Source organism: Callithrix jacchus, chromosome 6 (assembly GCF_049354715.1).
Source record: "Callithrix jacchus isolate 240 chromosome 6, calJac240_pri, whole genome shotgun sequence".
In the NCBI taxonomy this organism is placed as follows: Eukaryota; Metazoa; Chordata; class Mammalia; order Primates; family Cebidae; genus Callithrix; species Callithrix jacchus.
This window is the reverse complement of record NC_133507.1, coordinates 63,959,667-63,985,814: the sequence shown is the minus strand read 5'-3', so window position 1 is coordinate 63,985,814 and position 26,148 is coordinate 63,959,667. Positions and strand designations below refer to the sequence as shown.

The window sequence follows — 26,148 nt, the reverse complement described above, 5'->3', positions numbered from 1 at the left end:
ATTTTCTTTTATACTCAGGTGAATTTGATTGTTTAAAACAAGCTTTCTTTCAAAGACTCTCAACAGATTGTACAAAAGCTTAATCATCCTGTCTGTATGTAGACTAAAATAAGACCTAGGGTGCATCATCCAAGGCTGCCTATTCTTTGATTTTTGAAGACGTAAAAAAAAAAAAAAAATCTCCTTTTTTGTCTCCTTTTCTGGCTGAAAAATTAAATTCTAGTGTTCTTAGGGAACAATGCATTAATCCTAAAAGCGTATATGTGTATTTTGAATCAGTCTTTTCGTTTTCTACCAAGATAGCATTTAGAATTGCCATTTTATTTCTTGTATACCTAATACTGACTCCTTTTCCTTCAAGATTTTCTTTATTCCCCCTGATTTATTGCCTTTCCCTCTTTTCCTGTGTTGTTACCCATTTATAATGCCTTCTCTTGATCGCTTTGAAATCCACCATATGTTTTCCTGTTTTCTATCTCCTGATCTCCCTGTGGCATTAACTGCAGTGGATGGTGGACGCCTTGTCAGGACCCTTGAGAGCTTCCATGAATCTTTGTTCCTTCAGCTGGACAGCAAGTTTCTCCAGCCTGGGTCTCCAGGATCCTCTCCAGAACTGCTTTCAGCATCTCTTTCTCTCCCAGTTATCAAATAAAAGACAAAGTAATCATGTTATGTTTCCTCCATACATGGATTTATCTCTTATGGTGAATTTCAGCACCATTTTAGGAAACACTGTCCTTGTATAGCCACCCTCTAGTGGGAATTTTATCAAAAATTATTGTATTTCTCTTATTATAAAATTGTTGATACTTGACATGTTCAAAGTTAGCTCTTTGATTCTTCAGAGTTAGTGGAGCAAAAGTCTATTGCCTTCGTTCATTTAACAAAAGTTTATTAAAAGCCTACTAAGAGACATACAGAGACATGTGAATGAGTACCCAAGGGAGGCTAATTATTTGTTAACATTTTCTTTTTAGGGCCAAGGTTTCTAATTATTTGTATAGCTTTTTCATTATGTTCAAAATAAGAGATTTATTACCTGCACTAAATGTTATATAACATTATAACTTAATCATAATTGCCTTGCTATCACAGTATTCTGAGCCAGATAACTTCCAAGGAGATATATTAGAGGGTTTTAAATTTCAATGATAAAATAAATCATTTGTTTTTGGTAAACAGAAGTTATTCCATGCATTATACACATGCAGAATTTTGGATCCCTGTGACTATGACTTCAGGCAATTGACTAAGGGCTGGAGACAGTGTGTGTGTGTGTGTGTGTGTGTGTGTGTGTGCAGGAAATTGGCTCTGCCTATAAATTATAAGGGGCAGCTTGATGTGCAGACCATGAGTATCCTCAGCAGAGATAAGTGGTGCCAGTGAAGGCTTTTTTATATTCTAACTCTAGGAGCTGTTTACTTTGCTGGGAACAAGACCAATGTACAAGTTGCCTGTCTTCTGTGGAAATCTAATTTTACTGACACATATATTTTAGGTATTCCATTGATATTCTGTAACTTCTTATGGATGCCATTATAGCAGCCAGTGGCAACTGCCCAGGTCACCTGCCTCTAATGTATTATGGATATTAAGAAAAAGCATGATATTCAAAGACCTTAGTGTATTGGAAGAAGCAGAAATGGAAACAGATAAGTTACACAGATCAGTAAGTAAACAATCAGAACGTGTCACTATGTTTAAATTATATTTTATAGCATACCTGTTCTATAAATCAGAAGTTAGCAAACTATAGCCTTGCAGGCCAAACCTATTTTGTCACCAGTTGTCATAAATAAAGTTTTATTGGAATGCAACTACTCTCATTGATCTACCTATTGTCTGTGGCTGCTTTTGCACTATAATGGCAGAGTTGACTAGTTGAAACAGACTGAATGGCTCACAAACCCAAATGGTTAATATCTGCCCCTCCCCCCCCCCTTTTTGAGACAGAGTCTCACTCTGTCACTTAGGCTGGAGTGCAGTAGTAAAATCTTGGCTCACTGCAACCTCTACCTCCCTGGTTTAAGTGATTCTCCTGCCTCAGCCTCCCGAGTAGCTGGGATCACAGGCATGCGCCGCCATGCCCGGCTAATTTGTGTATTTTTAGTAGAGACAGAATTTCACTATGTTGGCCAGGATGGTCTTGATCTCCTGACCTTGTGATCTGCCTGCCTTGGCCGCCCAAAGTGCTGGGATTACACACATGAGCCACGGCACCTTGCTATATCTGGTCCTTTAAAAAACGGTTAGTATCGTGCAATCAAATATGTGTGAACCTGTTTCAATGGGATGGGTTTAAATTCTATTAATATTTAGAACATCAACTGACTCAAGACTTGCTTGAAAAATTTGTATAATTTCTGTGCTTCATGGCCAAGTCTAGAAATGTAACAAAATATGACTATCATCACACTAAAGGTAAAAGAAAATTATTAAACATTTTATGAGTGCTTAGAATATAGTGTCGGTATTCTGAATTTAGTATGAACATGTTCTTTTCATTCTGTTATCAATGTCACAACACTGTCATCCTATTAGAAAATAAAGTGAAATGCTGGGCGTGGTAGCTCATATCTGTAATCCCACTTTGGGAGGCTGAGGCAGAAGGATTGCTTGAGGCCAGGGGTTGGAGACCAGCCTGGGCAACAAAGCAAGACACTGTGTCTAGAGAAACTTAAAAATTAGCATGCACCTTTGGTCCCAGGTACTTGAGAGGCTGAGGCAGGAGAATTGCTTGAGCCTAGGAATTTGAAGTTGCAGTGAGCTATAATTGCAGCACTGCACTCCATCCTGGGTGACAGAGCCAGACTCTGTCTCTTAAAAATAAAAATAAGGAAACTGAATGATGTTCTGTCTCCCCATGAATGTTCTATCCCTGCAATAAGACTTTAGGGCTTTACAGTTACATTTTTAAAACCAAAACCTAGAAATCAACAAATCTACATTTATGTTTAAATAGATTCTTCATAATAATTTATTTTTATTCATAAAAAGGAACTTAAATATTTCTTTATGAGACATTTAAATAATTATGACATGTCCCATGATTCACCTGTATCTTTAGTTTTATCAGAACTTTGCATTATCAAGTTTAGTTGGAACAACATGGGCTAAATGACTCACCAGCTATCAATTTTCATTTCCTATGTGCAAAGTAGGAATCTGTTATATCATTTCTAAGGCTGTTCCAGAAATGAATAAAGCCTGAAAAACAGCACTGTGGTAGACATATGAAAAATATTATGTTCCTTACCTTACATTCTGTAATATTTGAACATTTTTTCACGTCTTACTTTATGCAAATACAGTATTCCTGTCACTTTAAACTTAGAAGAAAAAAAAACCCAAGTGAACTATACACTGATTGTGTAGTTAAGCTGGTTTAATATCTCCTAAAACATTCATCCCAGTTGTTAACCTGAAAATACCGATTTAAGAGATTTAAGTCTAGTGATGCCCTATTCTGAAGGACTTAATAATGTAATGTTATTGCTAAAAGGAAGGCAGCCAAGATTGTCTTTTATTGTTTCTTTCTATCACTTAAATCACCTATAACTATGTTGGCATAAGGATCACTAAAGTCCTAGAGTAAGCAGATTTATAGTCTCCATCTTTAAGAAAGAAAGTAATGAACTATAGTGAAGCTTTGAATTCTGGCATCGATAATATTTTGATCTTATTATTTTTCTAGGATTTCTTATGAACCAGTGTGGAAAACATTTAGTTATATTTTAATTATAAAAAGAAAGCAATCTCTTCTGAAAATCGCAGCTTCTTTCATCCTGCTTTGTTCAGCATTCTAATGCCTTTCTTTGTTTTCCCCATAAGAACTTCAATCTCCCAGCTTGCAAGCTTTCCAAGACTCCCCACTGAGCATAGAACAAAATCCAGTCTCCTGATCCCAAGATCTAAGCTTGAAAGCATGTTAGCCTATTTACCTATTACATGTGGAATACTAAGGCTCTTACTTCTTTGCCCATATCCTTGAGACCAATGCCGGGCACATAGTAGTTCCTCCATAAATATTTTTAAATTATAACTAGCAACTAAAATATAAACAGAACCTCCTCTGCAATCATTCACTATTTGTGGCTCCCTGAATGTGTTCTTCCCCTTACAACCTCTGTCTGGGTACTTTCCTGAGCTGTTGAAATTCTGTCCACACTTCCAAGGTCCTGCTCCACAAAGCTTCTCACGATCTTTCAGTAGCCAAGATTAATTTCTTCATTGGGTTTTCATAGTGCTCTTACATCTGTTACACTATTAAGCCAATTCATTTATCCTACAAATATTTATTCATAGACTATCATTGTAAAGCATTATTTGAGGCCTGGTGCCATGGCTCATGCCTGTAATCCCAGCACTTTGGGAGGATGAGGCAAGCAGAGCTCTTGAGTCCAGGAGCTCGAGACCAGCCTGAGTAACATGGAAAAACGCTGTCTCTACTAAAAACACAAAACGTTAGCCAGCCATGGTGATGTGTGCCTGTAATTCCTGGTAGTTAGCAGGCTGAAATGGGAGAATCACCTGAACCTGGGATGTCAAAGCTGCAGTGAGCTGAGATGGCATCACTGCACTCCAGCCTGGGCAATAGGAGTGAGATTCTGTCTCAAAAAAAAAACAAAAAAACAGGAAAACATTATTTGAAAATTACATATTGAGCACCTATTCTGTCTGCCAGGGATACAACTTTCTAAGGATACAACATACGGTGGTAAAAAGACCGGCAAGGGCCCTGTTCTTACAAAGCTTATATTCTGGTGGTCAAGATGGATGAGAAATAAACATATGCATAACATCAAGTAGTGATGTAGACAAGAAAAATAAAACAAAGAAAGGAAAATAGAGAAGATGGATGAGTGAATAGTTTAGACAGAGAAGTTAAGGAAAGGACCTCAGAGAAAAGGATATGAATAGAGAATTAGATTACATTAAGAAGTATCCAGGACCTCTGCTAGGTACTGAGAATTTAAAGACCACTGAAGCATGTTCCTTGCTCACAACCTGGTGAAGAAACCTACCTGGAGGTGAAAACAACTACACTTTAGTGTCTAGAAAGTACTTCAATACATCCTGCAGAGGAAAGTCAGTCTCACAGTAGTATGGTTGTTTTGCCATTTGATGTGCATCTGTGTGCCTTACTTTACTGTAATCTCGTCCAGGAAGGAGCGTGTGTTTTTCACTTTGGTATTTCCTCAGAGTGCTGACAGCGCCTGATGCGTTCTAGGCCCAGCAGGCTTTTGAATCCAGCCAGTGCAGTCATGAGGAGAATGTTCCCAGACTTACACTGGAGCTGGGGAGGAGCCAGCCTGGAGCTCCTGGCTTGGTGTTCTCAGCTGAGGGAGCTGATTGCCCTCCCTCTGTGAATTGCTGTACACACTGAGAAGCCCTGCAGCAGCGGATCTGATAAGTGGGAGAGCTGCCAAAGTGTGCAGCCAGGCCGGGCCCCTGGGATGCCTGTGAGGGCATCCTCTTATTTTCTGTTCGAAAAGCTGACTGAGATCATAGCGGAGACAAGTGGGCAGAAGGTAGACAAAACTCATTCTTTTCTCTCTGTATTCATAAAAAATGTACCTCAACACCACATGGGACAATTTGATTCCTTTTGATGACAAAAGCCTGCCTCCATTTTACTCCTGGGAAAAGAAGGAGCTTTAAAGGAAAACTTAAAATTCCAAAGTCATTGGAAACTCTTACCCTCCTTCCCAGAGGTACATTTGAGACTATTCTATGGGCTAATCAGGGGCTTTAATAAAGAGTTTGGCATTTGGAGAGACAGAAACAGGATAATCTGTGTTAAAGTAAGAACATAGCATCATAGGATGTTTATGCACACAGGACAAATAGAAATGTCAGTACCCCATTTTACTTATTACATTGTTTTCGTATGCTATAATATTGCCTTGTCTAAAAGCAGTGTCTTACCTGATGGTAAAACCAGTCTAGACTTGTTTAGTCTTAGTGTTAAAGGGACAGTAGCCTTGTAGATGCTTTGGTCATGGGTCAGTACAGCTCACCAGGGTTGTAGGCCAGGACTATACAACTCTATAGGATTAAACATCTATTCGAGAGTTATAGGTAGTCACTGCATAACAAACATGCAACTTTCCCTCCATCTCTTTGGTTCTACTCTTCCTTGCTCCATACTTATTCTCTTTCCCTCCTCAATTGTTCCTCCGAAAGTTGTAAAGTCACCTCCCACCATGATTCAGAGCCCTTCACCTTCCCCCAGCTTCTACTTCCAAGCTCACATATCCAAACATACCATGGGAAGTAAGGAATACATCCAAGGGTTAAAAAAAACCCTGTTTATTGTTATAACCCGGTTTCCTGAACTTATGTAAACACATGCTACTGTTTCAATAGTATTTCTATTAGTGTTAAGAGAAACAATGTCTTCCATTGGCTCAAATGACCTTTCTTCCTTTTATTAGCTGTGACCAGTGACACACTCATATGTAAGCAGATCGGTAACTTACGCAGAAGCTACTTAGAATTTGCCTGAATTCTATTGCTTAATATATATTTATTTGGTGAATAAATAAATACAAATGCATATGTGTGAAACTGGATGAATGAATGAATAATTTAGGAGTTTATAGGTAAGATTCTCTTTGAGTGAATAACATAGGAAGATGATCTGTATATTTTCAGGGATCTGTATATGAGGATAACTGTACTAACTCCATCAATAACACATGTGTCTTGAGATATTTTCCCAGTAATATTGATATATTTGTGTTTTTCTGGTCCATCCTCTCCTATTTAGTTCTTATAACCCATAGCATCAACATTCAAGACAGGACAAGTAATCATTATTGCCATAACTAACTTTGGCTTCACTAGAACTAATGAACAAATTAATCTCAGATACTTATCATAGGTAGGTATATAACTATAAAAACATACATATGTAATATTTGTATATGTAAGTCATATGCATATTTTAATGCTAGCAAAACTTAATTCTAACAAAAATATGATTATTGTTTCCATCCATTCTAAAATTTCATCGTGCTAATGCTACTATAATTTTATTGTTTTTTAAATAATTGAGTATTAAGCATTAATTAGCTCATTTACTAATTTTTTTAACAATGTTAGAGCAAAACACATAATTTGTTTTATAACTGGTCACTGGGCAGTAGGGTTGACTGCTATGGGAGGCAAGCAGCAGTTCTATTCACTATATCACTGCTGTCATGGCATACTTAGTTCTGATCCAGGTTAGGTTTTGTTGACTTGTTTTGTTATTTTGCTTTTGTTTTTAGCTAACATTTCTGATAGAATGGCACAAAGTATAGCAGAAGGTATTGCTGGATCAAGGCAACAGTTGATTCATAGAGTATGATTCTATGTTGATTCAACAAGCCTATAGCAGGAACTCATAAAATAGCTTGGAATTAAAGGAACAAGTCTAAATACTGAATAAAAGGAAAGACCTTAACAAGACTAGTCCTGTCACTAGGAAATCTTGAGTTCTAACAAGGAAATGGAACATGAATCCAGAAGCAAGAATGAGGCTACATCTTAAATTGTCTGGGTCTTTATAGAGAGATTTGGTGGAAACACTACTACCCAGTTGGTGTGAGTATGCCCTTAGATGGAGAAACAAATTAATTATATACCTGGCATCACTAATGGAGATGGACCTATTAGTATATTTTCAGGCTCTATCACTGACTCAGAATTAGTAGAATTAGTACTCACAGCTGGTCATGATTGGGACAGGAAAGAAGTGACACATTCATGACTATTACTGAGTGGTTTCTGCTCTGTAACAGACTTCATGGATCTTTATGAATAAGTACCAGGGCTTATGCTTAATGGAATTTTGAAAATGTAAAACATATGGTCCTAAGTGCCAGGGTATAAGATGACTCATTTATTAAGAATGCCATTTCACGAATGCATTAAACAATTTCATTGTCAAATTCAGAAAACTATAGAAATGTTTCTTAATGTACAAAATGGAGAATTTATAGCTTTGTAAATCTACTTTTTGTGATGTTCATTGTGTAAAAGTTGGAAAGTTCAAAACAGTGTACAGATATTTATTACTCAAAGACAACCAGTATTAGCATTATATTATCCCAGTATTTTAAAAAATGTATTATTATATAGTTGCTATATATTGTTAAACCTTTTTAATGCCCCTTTTTCACTGAATATTATATCAGGCATTTTCTAATATTATTAAAATATCTGTAAAATCTTATTAATTTTATTGGCTACAAAAATATCCCCATGTATATAGTACAAGAGTCATTTTACTCAACCATTTCTATTATGTCAGGTATTTAGGTGTTTTGTCAATATTTTATTATTATATTTAACTTAATGATGAATACATTTTGATGTAAATCATTTTCTAAGCTGGGTGTGGTGGCTTACGCCTATAATCTCAGCACTTTGGGCGGTAGATCACTGGAGGTCAGGAGTTCGAGTCCAACCTGACCAACCTGGCGAAACTGTGTCTCTACTAAAAACACAAACTGGATGTAGTGGCACATGCCTGTAATCTGAGCTACTTGGGAGACTAAGGCAAGAGAATCGCTTGAACTAAGGAGGCAGAATTGCAGTGAGCTGAGATCATGCCATTGCACTCCAGCCTGGGAAACAAGAGCAAAACTCATCTCAAAACAAAAAGAAATCGAATTTTAAATTCCTGATCATATCCTTAATACTGATTCCTATATTTAGAACCATTTTTTTTTAAAAAAAGAAGAAGATTTTCTAAGGTTCTTGATATACATTGAATAATTGCTTTCTGAAAATGTTATAATCATTAATATGCCAACCAGTAATATAGAAAAGTACCTATCTCTGTACTCTTGCCACAACTGAAGATTTTTATAACTTTGCATTATATGCTAGTTAGACAAATTTTGATTTTTATTTCTTTGTGACCACTGAAGTTGAACACTTTCTTAAATATATTTTATTATCTGAATGTTATTTTTTTGTCAGCTTTGTATTCATAAACTTTGCTCAGCAATGGTTGGGAAATGTCCTATGACAGAGACAAATTACAGTTGATTCTCAATATTTGTGATAGTTATGTTTTGTAAGGTTTCAGAGAAGACCGACTTAGTAAATACAGAGCCGTTGCTCCTAGGGGAAATACAGGGTTAGGTACCTGTGAGCCTCTGGTCATAACATTTTCATCCACCAGTCAATACATAATCTTGTTTTGTTTGTTTCCATTTAAATAGGCCTTTTTTATATATTGTTGATGGATTAACATTAAACTCATGACCAACAACACTGTAACTTCTGCCTGAACAAAGCATATCTTATCATGTATTTTCTCCATATGACACACCGCTGCTTTCTTGCACTGAGGAAAAATAGAGAGCACTTGTACTCGGGGGTCTTCAAACAGCAAAATCACCTACAAAAAGTATAAAACATGCAAATAATGTGACACAAAACACACGCATATGAAGGAGCCTTGTTTACAGTAGGAGGGCTGAAATAGGAAGGCAGAAGTCACCTTGTTCAGCCTCAGGTGGGAACATGCTCATGGGGCAACTCAAATATTTCACTGTTCTGTGAGGTCTGTGAATGTGTATTGATTTGGAGTTACAAATAAATTCATAGTCTATAAATAGTGAGAATCAACTGTGTCTTCATGTCTTAGTGATCTGGCTGCAAGGTACATGGTTATATATATATGGCTGAGTAAAGAAATTAATGAATGGCTGGATAAATATAAATCCGTAGATTTTAAAGGGAACAAGTCAAAAGGTATCCTTTAAATCCAATGACTTTGAAATATATACAGGAGTTGCCATACCCAACAGCAAAGAAAGGACAAATCTGAGAATGACAAAGTCAGTGTTTTGACATCTGAAGAGAAACAGCAGACAGGGAAATGGAAAGGGCCTTGCTGTGAAGTCAGGCAGAGTTGAATGTGAGATTCATTTTCCAGGCTTATGACCTTGGAAGACAGCCACTTGGAGTCTCTATTTCCTCCTCCAGGAAACCAAGATTAAAATACACGTCTTAGACTAAGTATCTCTTACAGATACATCTTGTCTCTCATTCATAATTATATCCCCAGGACCTAGCATTATTCCTGATATATTTGTCAATTGTCTGTCAGAAATATATCAGATATTCAGTGTCCATTGCCTTTATGTGTACAAATATAAGACCCCCAAAAAAGTATTTAAATTCCAAAATGCTATACATTTAAAGTACAGAACAGAGCATTTTAATTGTAAAACCCTTATCATATGGGCTAGTAGCTACCAATAAATAGTTAACACATATTGATTCTCTGTGTCAGGCACTCTACTGCTTCATATAAATGATTTATGTGAATTCAAATTATATAAATGATTTACTGATTTCTTTACTTTTATTTAACAAACACTTATATAGTACTTTCTATGTGCCAAACTTTGTTTAATACGTTACAAATATTTATTTAATCCTCATAACAGCACTATGTAGTGAATATTATTATTAAAACCATTTTATATACAAGGTGACTGAGACAGAAAGATGAATTTGTCTTAGGTCACACAGCAAGTAAATGACAGACCAGGATATGAACTAAGCGTTTTTGACCACAGGTCATGTTTATACCATTACTTCACCACTGCTCTAGGAGATTGCAGATAAGGAATGGGTACAATAGCTAACCTAAGGGGCAATGAACCTACTGGTATGTTTCACTCCAAAGCCTGTGTTGTTAGGACAGATAGCTTCAGGCCACTAGCAGTCTGGTACTGCAGAGGCTTACAGGGGCTTATGACTTACATTGCTTGTAACTGCTTCTAAGATGCAAATAGTTTGCTCTTTTCCCCATTTTCTGAATAATGTAGCTAGATTATTATTGTCTAATTCTAGAGTTTGGATCGTGGGAGCAGGTGTTCATAGGATGTAACAAGGAAGAAGAAAGAGTATGAGTCCATTCTAGTACTAATAAAGGGAGGCAATATAGAGGTTGCAGTGAGCTGGAATCGCTCCAAATAAAAAAGTAGCAAGATTAACAACTTGAGTTACAGACTGACACTGTCTGCACTTAAATCAGGTTCTCTGCTACTAGCTATAAGGTTTTGGTAAATTACTTCACCTCTGCGGACCTCAGTCTCATTTACGAAACTTGTATAGTTTTACCTATTTAAACTCTGATCATGTTGCTGTGAGGATTCAATGAATTCATACCTATAAAGCAGTAAGAAAGGTCCTTGGCACATGGTAAGCATACAAATAAAACATCACTGATAGAAGCAACATTTGAAAATAATTCATTTATCTATTACACAATTCCATCTCTTGTGTCCCAGTAGGTTTCCAAACTTTTGTGGCCACACACCTCTATCATTAAAAAGTTTAAACATGTATACCAATATCTTTATTTTATGTACAAATAATGGAAACCTATTGCTGTAGTAATAGGTTGTGTACAATTCTAAACCGGACCACAACAATGGTCCACCAGTTCTAGTCTACCTTTCCCTAATACCATTGAGCTGCCCTGGGGCACCCCTGCATTGTCAGTACTTAGACCTCCTCTCCCTGAAGAGTCCTTTACTCAAAGCTACCTCTCACATCCTCCAGTCTTTCTCAATTCCAAAGACTTACTAAGACAAAAGGGTATCTTCTTCAGTTGAAGGAAAGTAATTAAATTCATTATCATCTGGGAACAGGAATAGTCCTTTAAGGACTCTCCCAGGATTATTCACATACTCAAAAAAATGGCCTGTGTTATCCTTACTGAATCCTTAATCAAAGGCCAGGAGTGTGGGAACCACAGCAGGCAGGTCTGCCTTAAAAGAATTCTGTTTCTCACTTTTTCCTTTTTTTCCAACTCTAATGTCCAAAAGACCCTTTGGGGAGTGAATTGGTCTCTGGCAGGGATCAGAGATGAAAATTTTGTTCATGTAAATCACTTAAAAATTAAAGGTAGAGTCATTGAAGCCTGTATACATGAGACAGAGGTCAGAGGAACTGGTTAGTAGATAATACTGAGAACCAAGGTTTGGAATTTTAGTTTGCTCCAGATGATAAAGGAAACATGGAAATTTTTTGAGAAGTGCTCTTTAAAGATAAAAGAGTTTATATCCTGCTTTTATAAAATGTAGTATAAGTATTATTCTCTTTTTTTTTCTTCTCTCCAAGGAAACATAAAACTCCTAAAATGTAGAGGGGAAGCAAACCTCTTTATACCTTCCTTTTTACAGTTGAAATTCGAGGTTACATTTGACTTTGAAAAGAATATTTCTTATAACAAATAGCTCATATGTCATGAGAGAAGCACAGATAAAAGATAATCATAGACTCTTTGGGATGTTTCTATGCATCCAGTAGTACCCGAGAATACACACACACACACACACACACACACGATATAACATATATATTGCCCAGTGCACCCTGTAGATGTGAAAGCAGAGCTGCAGCTAATACCACTCTACCACTCTTTGGGGCTGCCTAAATGATTCCAAAGAGCTTTATACTGATTCTCCCCTCTGGCAAGATGCTTGCAAAGGGAAATATCTGTGAGCTCTGAGGATACCTAGAGGAAAAATATATTTCACAGGAATAAAAACACTTCATTAAGCATTGCTTAGGAGACCCTTGAGTTTGTAGACTTCACAGGGAAAGATTATTTCTTCGGGTGATTTGAATTTTGCTTTCACCTACTATATGATAGTTATGATATATTTACTTGTGAAATTATTATTTTGCAAGAATTGCAGTGTTTAATAGGAGTAGAACTGGCACTGATAGGCCAGGCGCAGTGGCTTACACCTGCAATCCCAGCACTTTGGGAGGCAGAGGCAGGCAGATCACAAGGTCAGGAGTTTGAGACCAGTCTGGCCAACATAGTGAAACCCTATCTCTACTAAAATTCCAAAAAATATAGCCATGTGTGGTGGTGTGGACCTGTAATCCCAGTTTCTTGGGAGGTTGAAGCAGGAGAGTCACTTGAACCCGGGAGGCAGAGGTTTCAGTGAACTAAAATCACACCGAAAATAAAAAAAAGTGGCATTGATAAAAATTTCTGGGAAATCTAAAAATGATTATGCATATATATATATATATATTTTTGAGATGGAGTCTTACTCTTTATTGCCCAGGTTGGAGTGCAATGGCATGATCTCAGCTCACCACAACCTCTGCTTCCCGGGTTCAAGCGATTCTCCTGCCTCAGCCTCCTGAATTGCTGGGATTACAGGCATACTCCACCATGCTCAGCTAATTTTGTATTTTTAGCAGAGACAGGGTTTTGCCATGTTGGCCAGGCTGGTCTTGAACTGCTGAAGTCAGGTGATCTGCCCACCTCAGCCTCCCAAAGTGCTAGAATTACAGGGGTGAGCCACCGTGCCCAGCTTGCATATTCTTTATGACCTTATTTTTCATATTTGCTCTGTGCTATATTCTGTCATTTAGAAACTCCTATAAACATTGTTGGAGTTACATGCAGGCAAAAGAGAGGGGAGAAAGAGAGAAGATTATACAGTGACTCTATTTTTCCATGGGTATTTTGGAGTATTCTTTAATATCGTAAAATTGCTATATGATTCAGTATGAGCTAAATTACAAAATTTTAACCTATAAAACCCACTCCTTTATTTAGCACATGTGTATTGAATATCTACTCTCTGTCAGATACTTAAAATCTATGAATGAAAAAACAAATCAAAATCCTGTTGGAAAACATTCCTCCATGTGTCTTGCCCTCTTCTACATCTTTCAGAGGATAATAAGAATGCACTGCCCTGACCTGTCCTTACTTGGATCATTTCTCAATGTTGTGTTTGTAGCAAGCAAGCTTGAGAGATGAGGAAATGTCTTCCTCTGGGACAAAGAACAGTCTTGCTTACTGCTTGCCATAAACCAGTATGATACAAAGCTCACTGAGCCTTTGGTGAAGTACAAACCCACCATGTGCATAGCATCTCTTTGACCCCTCCACATTGCCCCTGTAGGATTTGTGGATCAGGGAGTTCTAACAGAAACATGATGCTCATGCTGCTTCCTGTGCTGTGAGTAATAAGGTTCTTTGTTTTTGACTCTGGAGTCTCATGTCATTTACTACCATCTGTGAATGACAGGATGACTTAAAAATTGGGGTAAAATCAGTCCCAGACATGCCAAAACCCTGCCCTCATTCAGCTTATACTCTAGACCATAGTGTTTCAGTTCTATCATGATTTCATATTTTTATGAAAGTTGAAATCATCCTTGCTTATTTCTGCTCCTTCTCTCATGATCTCATCAACTAGACCTTCTACTTATGTCTCATCACCATTACCCTACAAAATTTAAATTATCTGTCTTAGAACACGTGCCTGTATATTATAAAATTTCACAGGAAATTAATAAATCTTAAGCAATATGAGTTTCTTACAGGACAGTCACTGCTCTAAGGCACAGATGACAATTTAAGTCCTAAGTGGCAGAATCATTTTGTAAATCCATCACTAATGGACTGCTAACGGCAGGAACTTCAGTCATGTGTTTTTGCTAGAGGTCAATACCAATTAGTGATACATTATCAGCAGGATTTCTCTTTCAAAATCATTTATAATATTCAGGTAACTCTTCCCCCACCAGCTACTTGCTTTTTAGAGATGAATTTACCAACTCATTATTGATGGATTGTTTAGAGGATTATTATGGGGCCAGGGTTAGTTTGTCATGTTAGATCTTCTGATATGTAAAATATAGCATATTTCAAATGGTTTCTAATACAAAAGATATGTGTACCCTCAAGCCATGAAAGTGACATGTCCTTGCTTCAATAAATAATTTTTTATTTGAAAAATATCCCAGAAAAATAGGTAAAGTGACTAGAAATTATTGAGGAAAAAAGACATGTTGAGCATAAGGCTTCAGTGAAAAACTATTGAATGTCATCTTATTTAGAATTAAAGAAAATATATTTAGAAAACATAAGTGCTTACTTATTTAGCCCATTGTTTAATTATTCATTCATTTAGTTTAAACAAACATGTATCAAGTGGGTTTTAGTGCTCAGCAGTGTTCTGTACTCTGAGTCCACAGTAAGATAGTCCTTGTAACTTGAGGCCTAAGTAGTGGAGAGAGACACACACACACACACTTACATTTTATTATCAGTTTCAAGACAAGCATGCTTTGGAAATGTGCAGAAAGAACAGTTACTTCATCCTAGGGACTCTGTGGAAGGCTTCCTCACGGTGACATCTGAGCTGAGTCTCAATTTTATTTTTCTAATAGATATTGATTGATAATTCTATGCCAGATATTGTGTTCAAGTAATTCTTTTATTCATAGTTTTGAAAATTGTTAGACATTGATTCAGTCCACTTTGGCTGCTATAGCAAAATACCATAAACTGGGTAGCTTATAAATAACAGAAATTTATTTCTCAGTTCTGGAGTCTGGGAAGTCCAAGTTGAAGGCATCAGTAGAACAGGTGTCTGGCAACGGTCCACTTCCTCGTAGATAGCACCTGCTTGCTGTGTCCTCATATGGTTGAAGGAATCATGGTCTCTCTGGGGTCTCTTTATAAAAAGGGCACTAAGGCCAGGCACGGTGGCTCATCCCTGTAATTACACTGTAATTACAGCACTTTGAGATGCCGAGGAAGTTGGATCACTTGGGGCCAGGAATTCAAGAACAGCCTGGCTAACATGGTGAAACCCCATCTCTACCAAAAATACAAGAATTAGATGGGTGTGGTGGCATGCACCTGTAATCCCAGCTTCTTGGGAGGCTGAGGCACAAGCATTGCTTGAACCTGGGAAGTGGAGGCTGCCATGAGCTGAGATGGTGCAACTGCACTCCAGCCTGGGTGACAGAATGAGACTCTGTCTCAAAAAAGTAAAAAATTTAAAAAAGCACTAATTCCATTCATAAGAGTGCCACCCCAAAACCTAACAACCTCCCAAATGCCCCACTCCCTAATACCATCAACTTGAGGGTTAGAATTTCAGCATATAAATTTTGGAAGAACACATTCAGACCACAGCAGATATTGAGAAGTTCAAGAAAACTTGAAGTGCATGTGCAATTTAAAAATATGATCTATTTATAGAAAAATCATATAGTAACTTTTGTTTTGTTTCGTTTTTGATGTTAGCAGCCTCCCAAACCACTCACTGACAGCCAAGGAACAGAAGGTACCCCAGTAAACCCAACTGTCCTTCTCCTAGCTGGCCTTATGACCTCTGCCTTATTCCCAGTTCTGCAGTCCTGGATCTCCATCATATTTATTTATTCTTGAGACAGGGTTTTACTCCCTTCATCTATGCTAGAGTACAATGGCAGGATCTTGGCTCACTGTTACTTCTGCTTCCTGGGCTTAAGTGATTTTTCTGCCTCAGCTTTCATAGTAGCTGAAACTACAGATGTGTGCCACCACACCCGACTAATTTTTGTGGGTTTTTAGTTTTTTAGTTTTTGTTGTTGTTGTTGTTTTGTAGAAACAGGGTTTCACCATTTTGTCCAGGTGGGTCTCAAACTCCTGAACTCCAGTGATCCCCCTGCACTGGCCTCCCAAAGTACTGGGATAATAGGCGTTAGCCATTACATCCAGCCTGGATCTTCATTTTAAATGTAGAACTTTGGACATATAGAGCCAGTAAAACAGCATGGATTAAATTCCTCCTTTGTTTTTTAATGACTTAGATTTTTATTCGAGATAAGTATAGTAAAGGCTTTTTTAGATTTAATGGCATTTTTTTTTTTTTAAAGCATGCATCAAGATTTCATCCTTCCCAGTGAAGTTCAAAGTTCAAGTGTGTGGTTTCTGGCACAGTCTTGCTCTCCAGAGTAATTTCCAAGAGATTTTAGAATTTTTTTGTTGCCCTTGTTGCTGTTGAGGATTTGTTTCATTTCTTTGTTGTTGTTTTTAAGTGATGTTCTGACCTGGATTATCGTGATATATTAGGCTTGACAGGGTGTATTGTTGGACCAGATGAAATGCTGCTTGGGAAGTCATTGAGCAGGTGGAAAATGCTGTTTAATCCTTGTAACAGGAGAGGCTCATGGTGGTATTGAGAAAATGTAAACGCAGCAAAACAGGTTAGTAGAGCTGAAGAATAGCAAACGTTTCCTTCTGTCATTGTGTCAGAATGCCTCATGCGGTTTTATTTTGCACTGAGATATTCCATGTCCCCAAAATATTTCTCCGGTGGTGGTAATGAATTGCATTGCCCTCTTGGTTGTAAGAGTGCGGGTATTCTGCTGAGGAGCCATATGGTTCCCATTTATTTTAATGTGTCTTTGACATCAGGAGAATTGCTGAGACAGCGGAGGGAAGTGCTTACACCTTGGACTGCAGCCAGAACTGTGATTATGTTTAGTAACGACTACCTTTTTTCCCAATAAAAAAATGATATAATCCAAAGATGTTATTCATGTTGAGATTTTAATAACACTAGAGTATAGGTTTATATATTTTGGAAATAATTGTCACTTTAGTGGCAGTGAAATCTGTTTCTTAAGCATGAAGTTTTAGTGTTTAATTGCACATGTGAGAGATTAAGGAAACAAGCTGGGAAGTAGGTGGTACTTACTTTCTCCCCGGTAATAAAGGAAACACTTTTATTTAGTTTAGCAGCATCACTGAGATAGCACTCTGCCTATGTATGTTTTTCATCTGTGGTTCATAAGGTTTTTTTACAAATGTAATTATTTCTTATAATATTCCTATGAGGTAGATAAACATAATTCTGAAAATATTAATGAAGAAACTAAGAAATGCAGATGCTTATTAATATAACTTGCATAATGGATTTTAGCAGGTATTAAAATTCAGATTCTAAATCAATTACATTATTTGATAATTTATTATATTCCAGACACTAGGACAGGAAAATATTTTCTTTAATTCATTAGCAATACAACATGCTTTGAATTTAAATAACAAAAAAAAAACAGCTTTTACAAATGAAAAGGCAGATACCTCCATAATGTATGTTTCATATGTAAATATTAATATTGGCTGTGTGGAAACCTTTAAAATTCCCTGGAAAATATTAACATAATCTAAATAGATAGATAGATAGATAGATAGATAGATAGATAGATAGATAGATAGATAGATATTGTGGAAGAGAAAGGAACTGAAAACATTGATCAAAATTCTGTAAAATAGTTCTCAACAGTAATAACTTCAGGTGCTAGCTGAGTACAGATAGTCCCTGACTTCTTAATGCTGGCTGGACTTACATTTTTTGATTTTATAATGGTGAGAAAGCAGTAAGCATTCAGTAGAAACCGTGCTTTGAGTACCCATACAACTATTCTGTTTTTCACTGTCAGCATAGTATTCAATAAATCATATATAATATCCAAGCTTTGTTATAAATCGACTTTTCATTTGATGATTTTACCCACTGCAGACTGATGTAAGATATTCTGAGCAAGGCTAATTTATGATGTTCTGTATGTTAGGTGCATTAAATGCATTTTGACTTACAATATTTTCAACTTATGAGGGTTTCTTGGAAAGTAACTCCATCAAAAGTTGAGGAACATCTATGTGTTGTATAGAACAGGGGGAAAATCTTTCAATATTTGGTCTGCTTTGGTTAGAGGTGAGCAAAATTCAGTGCCTACATTTAGTAAAACACTAATATTATATTGTGTTTCTAATATTTTGCTCAAGGATTTTAATACACAAATTTTTAAGTGATTTGTCATGTAAGAACAAAGTCAAACCAGAAGGAAGACTGATTGTCAAATATAGAATAGGAATGAATAGGAACATCAAAGTTCATAATGCCTAGTGCTATAAATCTGATTGATTTATTGATATGAAAGGAAAATCATATATCTAAATTAGAACAAAAATCAGTAGATTACTCAGTTAGTGGTACGATTTCACATATAATTTAATCTGAACTTTTAGCTTGACAATTCACCATCCCCAATATTAATTGTGTTTTACATTGATGGCTACGGCATTCTGTGGTCACACCACATTTTCAGTGGGATATTAGTTTTGTGTAAGTAGGAGGATCAGTGCTAAGTCAATTAGATATAAAAATTAGATAAAAAAGAGAAAATAATTTATTTTTTAAAAAATTTTTGCTTTCTTGATCTGTAGTCCAATGCTCTACCTTTAAGCTATACCCCCTCCTAAATTTTTGCTTTCTTAATTTCAGGCTTACAACTTTAAAACATAGTATATCTTGCTTTTGTCCTAGCAAACAAACTGACTTTTTTTTTTTTCTAGATTACTCACAAGAATTAGGGGGAAAGAGGAAGGGGCATCCTTAAAAAATAAAATGTGTGGATGAAAAAGTGCAAGTAGCAAAGTGATCTCCTTTTGTGAGTTAATCATATTATTTATTAATGACAGAAAGTCTGGAAGGTCAAAGTGTGTATTAAATTTTCATATGCAGCTTTCAGAATTTACATCAAAATCTTAGGCAGTAAACCTTATTTCTCTTCAACCTGAGAATTTTCAGTAGATGAGAATTTGCCGTCGATGAGTACTCACTCATACCCACGCTATGAAGTCAAATTCAGCTTGTAGAGAGCTAACAGCCTGGGCTATGCCTGTCAGGAGAGACTGGGAGGAGAGCGGGTTCCCTCCATGCATATCTCTTGCTTGCTTGTGTGGATGTAACCGAAAGACTGAATGGATGACTACGTGACATGCATGTTCATGACTCAAAACAAAGCTTTAGTCAGTCAGCCTCAAGGGTCATCTTTTTACATCGTTTCTGTTCTTGCTAGTTTGTTGTTGTTGTTTAAATGCATATGCAGTATTTGCACATATCTTGATAGAATACTTATTATGTCACTTAGTCTTATATGAGAGGGTTTTTTTCCTTTGAAAACTACCAATCTAAACAAAAGAGTCTTGTCTTGAATTATTTCACTCAGAAGCTGCAATGTGCAAAAGACATTATTAGTCTTGAGGGTAATCCATTGTGAATATTTTCAATTTAATATATGAATGGAAAATATTTACAGCGAAATGGATAAGCTATCTAATCCTGCCTATGAATTACAAACCTAGTTCTTCTCTACCAAAGGATTGATATCAGAATGACAACTGGTTCTTATATGTGTCTAGCATATTTTATATGGTCTAGTCTACTCGCTGCTTTACTAATACATAAGTTGGTTGGTTGGTTGGTTTGAAAATAGGGAAGAGTGGCATTTAAGGGCTGAGAAGAGAGGTGCACTACAGTTTTAAAGCATTTAGAGCTATTAGTGGTAATACAGGGAACCAAACATATCAGCAAGAAATATACTTGGACTAAAAACCATGATCATCAGCTAAGTGGGGCTTTTTCTTGATTTTATTTTTGAATGCTACTTTCATAGTAATAAGCAATATTTAAAACGGGGAAAAAAAGATCCCTGACTTGCTGTCCATTTGGTAGAGTCAGATACTTCCTTACATTTACTGCCTCTGTTTCAGTTCTATTCTTTTGGAAAGAAAAACAATTTGACACCAAAACATTGGGTAATTAAAAACACTTCCCCATATTATGCCCATTGTTTATAGTGGATTTTTTCTTTTGTTTGTGATTGTTAGTATGTGCTTTTAAACTCTTTATAACTGAATGTAAAATAACAGATCAGCTTATATTACATACATAAGGTAATTTGGATTTTGTTCATGGTTAGAAAAAAAGTAGTCCTAATTAGTCTTTATTTTCGTTTTGCCTGTCATACACCCATGATACTTCTTTAGTATATGTCTTTTGGCATTTTCTCCACTTAAACAATATATTACTAAATACCTTATGTAAGGCCGGTTGCCTCACTGGGAGGTTGGACACACCCACCTCTGCACCCGGCACCAGGCTCTGCACTTGGCACCTAGCTCTGCTGCATGGCTCCTCTGGAAGGCTCCAGGCCAACTCTCCCACCAGAAAACCCACCAAACAACCTGCCAACCAATGGTGGCCTACCCCATTTCAATCCTGCTCCCCTGGAGTTAATCAGATCACCCAGTTGTTGCTCACTCCTTCTAGCTAGAAAAACCCCATGCCCCAGGAAGTTGGCATGACTTCCCTGGCCCCTTTCCCCGGGACCATGGAACCTCGCCCGGGAGCTGAACAAATTGGATTTTCATTTTCTTATACTGGCCTCAGTTTCCTCATTTTAAACTTGACAATAAACCTTACACCTTATTTGAGCAAATTAAATTTAAAAAGATGAATGCGGCAAGTATATTCAGGAAATAAGAATGTGACTGAAATAAAAAGGGATAGTTAGAACAAGGAAAGATTGCTTTTAATACCAAACTAGACTTCATTTTCAAAGGAATTATTCCTATTGCTCTTAGTTGCTAGACTCATTTTCACTCCTTGTGGTTAAGATTTGAGATCATGTAGGAGACACAATTATCAAGAGAAGCTAACCTTGATAATCATGTCAAATTGGAGAAGATTTGAGCATATGATCACGGGAAATTTACAAAAGTCATTTGTAAATGTTAAGTTAATCTTAATAATTTCAACCATTGGAAATTGATTTAATATTCAATCTGTTATGCTGATTTCTATACAACATAATTTCTGATGAAACTGGATCTTCTGTTTTTAAGCTAAGTTTCATGCTTGATAACAGATTTAATCTTAATTTGTTCTTCAAAGGGTTAAGAAACAACACCCATATCTTCAGAGCCCCTGATTAATTTGGTCTGTATGATTTTAAAACAAATTTTCATTGCCCAGGGCTTACCAAGAAAAGCAACTTGATTTCAGTAATCTCACTTTGCTTCTACTAAATTTCATCTAAAATTCAAAACCAGAGACATGTAAATCATCTGGCATTTTCCTTTTGATCAGCTTAAGAGAGATAAGTTTATTATTCACTTTAGACCCAGTTGGTAGATTTAATATCTTCCACAATTCTCCTTTCTTACAACATGAAACTACACCATAACTTTCAACCACCATGTGCCAAATTTTGTACTGAAATACGTAACTCTGTTTACTGCTTTCTGCTTTTCCATTGATAGCAGGACTTTGCTGATAGTTGTTGACACAAAAAACAACAAATGTACTTAAAAAGAGGATGACCGCTCGCTGCTCAAGCAGTCACTCCAGAGTGGGTTGCCCTGTGGTGGAATTGGTGGTCCAGAACCTGTTCTTCAATTTTGCAGGCCTAGATATGTGTTGTCTGAGTGCATGCAGAGATGGCCAAACTCAGGTGGAATAATACACTATTAGATGTTCACAAATGGCTAAAGCACAAATCAGAAAGCAAATTTGATTATTTTCAACAAGAAGTAAAATTGACAAGTCAGGCTGATAATCTGGTAGACTTGAAGATGTATTCCATACCATATAAACAGGCTGGTTTGTGAGTTTGGAAATAGCAAAATCGTTTGAATTTCCCTAGAGCCCAGTCTGATTCAGCTGTGATACATGATATACTTATCCCCTGTAGGGGATCAGAATATTCGGAATATTTATTTTCTCAGAGTACTTGCTTCCCTGGATGATACTACAAACACACTAAATAATTCTTAGTTTTTGATTTCCATTTTTAATCTGCTCTTTTCATGAGTTCTTTATATAATTTATAGTACAGATTATTTTATGTGCCTACATTCTTACCTTGGCATTGTGGATTAGTCAGTTTTCCAATTCTCTTCTCCATTCATTTTGAAAGCATTTTTTTAAGGATAGGTAGCTTCTGGAGATAATGAATATCAGTAACTCTGTGTTTATTATTTTAATTTATAAAGATCAAGATTATCTCTACAATATGTGATCATTTTACAGTAACACCAGTATGGCCAGATGTGCTGACCACATGATGTTCCCAAGTGCTGTATCCTGGGCAGTGTATACAGTAATGTTGCATTTAGACACTTTTGCTTCAGGCTGGTACAATGGTTGGCATAAAAGAAAGGGAATTGAAAGACACTTAAAAAATGGTGTCAAGTATGAAAACAGCCTAATTCTTTTCATGCATTATTTTTTATTTTTTAAAATATATATATATATTATTTCACTTTAGGTTCTGGGTTACATTCATTAATTTATTTAACTGGAATCTCACTCTGTCACCCAGGCTGAAGTGCCGTATCATAATCTTGGCTCACTGCCACCTCTGCCTCCCGGGCTCAAGTGATTCTTGTGCCTCAGCCTCCAGAGTAGCTGAGACTACAGGTGTGCATCACCACAACTGGCTAACTTTTTGTATTTTTGATAGAGATGGGGTTCCACGATGTTTCTCAGGCTGGTCTTGAACTCCTGAGCTCAAGGGATCCACCTGCCTCAGCCTCCCAAATACTGAGATTACCAGCATGAGCCACCACACTGGCCAAAAACAGACTAATTAATTTTCAAATCTCTCATGAAAGCCCCATTCTCCTCCCTCCTGTGCTTGCTCTTGACCTTGCAGTAGTAAAGCCGATATTGAACTCTGTAGAGACACAAAGCAGACCTTAGTGATCTTGGAAAGGGCACAAATTACAAGGTAGGTATATCAGGGAGGTTTCAGATTCCCTACGGCAGCTGTGCTGAGTGAATTTAGTCTCCTTCTTTCAGGCTCAAAGGGCAGAGACTCTTTTTTACAACTTCATTTTGTGATGTTAGTCAAATTGAGGCCTGGAGGCAGAAAATAGCTCATAAAGGCTGATGCTAGTCCTCTGATTCAATCATCAGAAGAGAGACTTGGGTGGCTCTGAACTTCAGGAAAGCCACAGTTACAATATCCCCTATAAGGCTGATCTTGCAGTATTTCCAAGATTTCCTTTTCAATAGATTCCATGGGCTTTTGAATCATTGTTCTCACAATGTTATGTATAATATATAAATGCTAAAATAAACATAAGCACATGTTAGAATTATAAATACTAATAGGAGGAAGCAGTGTTCCTAATTCCTTTTGACAGCGTCAGTACTGCCAGGGGTCCAGCTGTAGGCCTTCTTAAAAACACAGATGATGCTGGGTGCGGCTCACACCTGTAATCCCAATAATGTTGAAGACTATTGTCATCTTCAAGGCCTTAGAAAATCACCTCCAGACTCTGGCTTTTAGGGAAAAGTTAATTTGGCTTTTCTGGGAAAGCATGGTACAATAGATTCACCCAGAAGTGTAAAAAATTCTTACAATCTAAAACTGCAGGTGGAGATATAAATACATTTGGAAAGGAAATTTCTTGAGAGTGTCACTAATTGTCCAAAAAGTAAGTAATAAAATTACCAGAGGTGGCCAGGCGCAGTGTCTCACACCTATAATCCCAGCACTTCGGTAAGCTGAGGCAGGTGGATCACCTGAGGCCAGGAGTTTGAGAACAGCCTGGCCAACATGGTGAAACACTGTCTCTACTAAAAATACCAAAATTAGCTGGGTGTGGTGGTGGACACCTGAAATTTCAGCTACTGAGGAGGCTGAGGAAGGAGAATCATTTGAACCCAGGAGGCAGAGGTTTCGATGAGCTAAGATCGTGCCTTTGCACTCCAGTCTGGGCAACAAGAACAAAGTTCCATCTCAAAAAAAAAAAAAAATTACCAGAGGTGTGTATAATAATTATTTTAAATGAGTACATTAAAATATTTTTCTTTATCTATAAATTTATGGCCTTGAACAATAATGTCTTTAGGGCATCATTTTTATATTATCAAGAGCAAAACAGATAGAAAGTTATTACCACAAAACCAGAGGCTCTAGCCTGCTGTAAGGGGTGACAGATGAGGTTGTCAGATTTCATAGCAGATTACTGGGCAGATTGTTAAATTTGTCTTCTATGGTGATCTTTTACATTTTGACAAAATTCCTTGTTTTGAGATGATTTAAACATATAGTTATGAAGCACTCATAACTTAAATCAAAGTTGAAAGTTGTCTTTACTGCCTGGAGTACAGGTGTGTCACAGTGAATATATACATACATAAATAGAAAAATTATGCACATGTTGGAAAGCATTCACTTTCTGGCAGTATCTTCTGGAGAAGTGAAACAGCAGAGAAGAAGAAAATTGGGAAAGCTGAATTTCTGTGCTGAGGTTATAATTCTCTTACTGTCTAATCTTCTGAGTCTCTTCATTGTGCCTGAGTTTCTCATCACTGAAATGGAAGCTCCACACAGGCAGGGATCACATCTGTGTTTTTATCTTTTTATTTTTTTATTTGTTCATTTGTTTATTATTTTTATTTTTTAAGATGGAGTCTCACTCTGTTGCCCAGGCTGGAGTACAGTGGTATGATTTCGGCTGACTGCAACCTCTACCTCCCAGGTGACAGAAATTCTCCTGCCTCTGCCTCCCGAGTAGCTGGGATTATAGCCATGTGACACCACACCTGGTTAATTTTGGTATTTTTAGTAAAGACAGAATTTCACCATGTTGGCAAGGATGGTCTTGAACTCCTAACCTCAGGTGATCCGCCCGACTCAGCCTCCCAATGTGCTGGGATTACAGGCATGAGCTGCATCTGTGTTTTTAACTGATGTATCCCAATCATCTAGAAAGTGCCTGGCACATAGTAGGCTCTCAATTTATACTTATTGATTAAACAAATCCATAAAATGAAAATAATCATAGCAGCCTCTCTATATTTGGCTTGAATGTTTCATGGGGGAAAAAAATGAGACAAAGGAGTTTGAATCTCCTTGGGAAAACATTCTTATATAAATCCAACTTGAATTAGAGTCAATTTTCTTTCATTGCTTATACAGGCTTCCAAATCAAAATCATCTTGAAGCCAGCAGCAGTTGACATTTTCCAGAGGTAGAATGATGCCAGATCTCAGCCGTGTTCACCTCGCTTAGTGTGGCCTCAGCTCTGTGCTGAAATATGGTAGTGAAAAGGCTGGGCTCTGAATAACAGATTCCAGTTTTACCATTGGATATAAGACCTTGGCCATGTTATTTAACCTTTGATAATTTGCTTTCCTAACAATGGGGACTTGGGTAATATCAACCAGGGAGCTCCAAGGATAAAATGAAATAATTCATGTAAAGTTCTCTGCAAAGCACAGCACGGGAAGCACTCCATAAATGTTAAGTTACGGTATTTTACCATCTGAGGATTTCTTCTCAGTTCATTTTCTTCTGTTCCTTTTCTGCTTGAGCACTTGTATCAGTTTTCTCGGGCTGCCCTAAACATGACCACAAACGGGGTGGCTTACAACAGCAGAAATTGCTCACAGTTCTGGAGGCTAGGTGACCAAGGTCTTGGCAGGGCCAGGCTCCCTCTGAAACCTGTGGGAA

At 37.0% G+C, this 26,148-nt stretch overlaps 1 protein-coding gene across 9 annotated transcripts in view; it reads left to right on the top strand.

Moving 5' to 3' along the window:
* CSRNP3 (cysteine and serine rich nuclear protein 3) overlaps positions 1-26,148 on the top strand; it is a 218,477-nt gene that overhangs the window by 159,692 nt on the left and 32,637 nt on the right. For 2 of the 9 annotated variants that reach the window (XM_078327459.1, XM_054258314.2), the window contains one exon: positions 25,101-25,174. The exons of the other annotated variants lie outside the window; for them this stretch is intronic. In XM_078327459.1, the coding sequence (XP_078183585.1) occupies positions 25,141-25,174 (34 nt within the window). In that variant the 5' untranslated portion in view covers positions 25,101-25,140. The remainder of the gene's footprint in view (positions 1-25,100; positions 25,175-26,148) is intronic. 9 annotated transcript variants of the gene reach the window in all.